We start from the raw sequence: 2,694 nt of genomic DNA, 5'->3' as shown, positions 1-2,694 counted from the left end.
ATGGCACAGTTCTCATCTCCTCAAGTATCCCATACGCTGAGGCTGCCACACCCGCCGGGTGCTTGTTGCAAAGCGACGACAATGGCTTCCTTGTCGTCCAGCAGGAAGACGGCGACAGCTTCGCTGAAGCTCTCTCAGGGTCTTTGGGGCTCGCCGGAGCTCAATTTGTGCCCTTTGAGACTATTCGGGAGTGATCCATCTCGGAGTTTCGCCGTGGTGAGAGACAGTGCTGAGGGGACTGTGGTGGGTGAAAATGTTGATCACAACAAGGTGAGGATGTAACACCAACTCCTCTGTTTTGAAGTCAGTTTTGATTTTCAGAATTTAATTTTGGGGTGCTTTGTTTGGAGGAATTGTTTTTGTGCTGTAATAATTTGAAATTTGGAACCTTTTTCTGGTTTGATGATAGGTTGAAGACTCTTCGCTGGAAAAGTTTGGGGAGCGTGATTTTACCGGCACGCCGTATGTTCCTGTATATGTCATGTTACCCGTGGGCCGTGAGTTTCTGAGGCACTCTTTTCTACTCTATGTTGGCTTTTGAAACTTGTTAATGTTCATTGTCAAGTTGCAAACTTTCAATCACTAACATTGATCAAAATATGATCCTAATTGATCGTCTTGTATTATAAAAGACTGTCTAGCAGCATACGTGTTACTTGTATATTTGTACTTGGTTTTTAATCATTCTCTTGTCAAATTGTTAGATTGTTAATCGAGACTGTCGATTAAGTGAAATCATGTTTGAATGTGTGATCCCGATTAACAATTTAGCAAGTAAACACATTTTTGTTGGGTTTGACCATTCAAATCATAGTGAGACTCGTGCACAAAAATTGCTGTTCGATTTTTTGTTTTTAATCTTGTTCATGTTGATGCTATCTTTTTGTACAAGTCATGGCTAACTGTAGTTGTTCTTGTGTTTCGTGGTGGGCGAAACTGTCAGTTGGGTGTGATCAATATGAACTCCGAGCTAGTTGAGCTACAAGCTCTGCGAAATCAGCTACAAGTGTTGAAGTTGGTTGGTGTTGATGGTGTTATGGTTGATTGCTGGTGGGGAATCGTAGAGGCACACAGTCTGCAGGGATATAATTGGAGTGGCTACAAGAAACTATTCCAAATTGTGCGCGATCTTAACCTTAAGTTACAGGTGAGTGGTATATACTTATACTAGCATTTTCTTTTTTCTCTTTGCTTGTGTATTACAATTTTTCTCTTCATCGTCTGTTTCTTGTTTCCTTTCAGTAGTCATGTCAATTACAGTGCCGAATTTCAGATTTTCGGTTTTTACAGATGTTAACCTGCACTAATCTGACAATTTGGGTTTTTTCTTTCTTTTAGAACTGATAATGTTAAGCATCCTCGTACAATGAATGATTCTGGAAGTATCACGTTTGTCTCCGACATGATGCACTTTTGTTGCTGTAGGACATAAATCTGTTACTTAAATTGATTAAACCCTTTTGTGAAGTTAAACTTGGGAATCAAATTTCATCATACTGTTGATCCTTAACGTTGTAAACATATACTGCTTAGCCTCACTATGGGCTAGCAATAATATGGTTCAAACTCGCCTTTGGTGAGAATCGAACCTAAGACCTCTCACTTACCTAAGACCTCTCACTTACAACTGAAAAGGAATACCACTAGACCGTAGTACTAAATGTGTGACTAGCCCTCGTCTTAGGTAAAGGGCATAATAGTCTTGAGCAGATTGCTAAAAAGTAATGCAGTGCTAGCTTTTCTTTTTGTAAATTAGTTTGCGAGACTATCAGTTAAAACTCATTTTAAATAAGAGAAAGATTTTCTGCTTTACATTTTTCCTTTGAATATGCATTTTGGATATGGTGTGCATTGTCTTACTCTATATTGCTGTAGGTCGTGATGTCATTCCACGAATGTGGAGTCGGGGATGATGTACATATTCCACTTCCTCACTAGGTGACAGAAATTGGCCAAAAGAATCCTGATATATTTGTTACTAATAAAGAAGGGAAACGCAACACTGAATGTCTCACGTGGGAAATTGATAAAGAGCGGGTTTTAAGAGGGCGCATTGCTGTTGAGGTATAGTATTCGAGAATTACTTAGTTTTGCTGGTCTTTTAATTTCTATGGATTGCCATAGCTCCTTTCCTATATTTGACTTCTTTTACATGTTCCACTCATCTTTTAAAAGAAACTATTGCTAAACCTATTCCAGGTTTATATGTTCTTTATTTCTAAGAACTTTCCTTTTGTATACCATAAGAATCAGACCCTATGCATTCTTACTGTTTGATGGTGAGAGTTTCTATTCTGTTATTTTATAATGGAACCAATGCAGGTTTACTTCAACTACATGAGGAGCTTCAGAGTTGAATTTGATGAGTTTTTTGAGGAAGGAATAATATCAGAAATTCAAGTTGGTTTAGGTCCGCGTGGAGAGCTACGGTATCCTTTGTTGAGAGTCAATGTCAAAGTTAGGCAATGTTAGGCAATGTTAGGCAATTGCAAAGTTAGGCAATGTTAGGTATGGTTGTGTGAAAAAAATAATTAGGTGCAATTAATGTGTTTTGTGTGGTAGTAAATAATCTTAGTTTAATTAAGTAGCTTTCATTTGGTTTGCTATAAATACCCAAGTCCCCAAGCCTTGTAAATCATTCAAGGAAAAACAAAGCTAAGTGCTAAATAAGAAAAGCTTTGCTAATTAGTTTAT

At 38.1% G+C, this 2,694-nt stretch overlaps 1 protein-coding gene across 1 annotated transcript in view; it reads left to right on the top strand.

The window, feature by feature from the left end:
* Positions 1 to 2,694, top strand: part of LOC126613665 (beta-amylase 2, chloroplastic-like) — a 2,833-nt gene continuing 139 nt past the window's right edge. The window contains exons 1-5 of the mRNA XM_050281251.1: positions 1 to 270; positions 410 to 490; positions 944 to 1,147; positions 1,876 to 1,914; positions 2,323 to 2,429. Of these exons, the coding sequence (XP_050137208.1) occupies positions 1 to 270; positions 410 to 490; positions 944 to 1,147; positions 1,876 to 1,914; positions 2,323 to 2,429 (701 nt within the window). The remainder of the gene's footprint in view (positions 271 to 409; positions 491 to 943; positions 1,148 to 1,875; positions 1,915 to 2,322; positions 2,430 to 2,694) is intronic.

Source organism: Malus sylvestris, chromosome 1, assembly GCF_916048215.2.
Source record: "Malus sylvestris chromosome 1, drMalSylv7.2, whole genome shotgun sequence".
Taxonomy (NCBI): domain Eukaryota; kingdom Viridiplantae; phylum Streptophyta; class Magnoliopsida; order Rosales; family Rosaceae; genus Malus; species Malus sylvestris.
The sequence above is the reverse complement of the archived record's forward strand: the minus strand, read 5'-3'. Positions and strand labels throughout refer to the sequence as shown.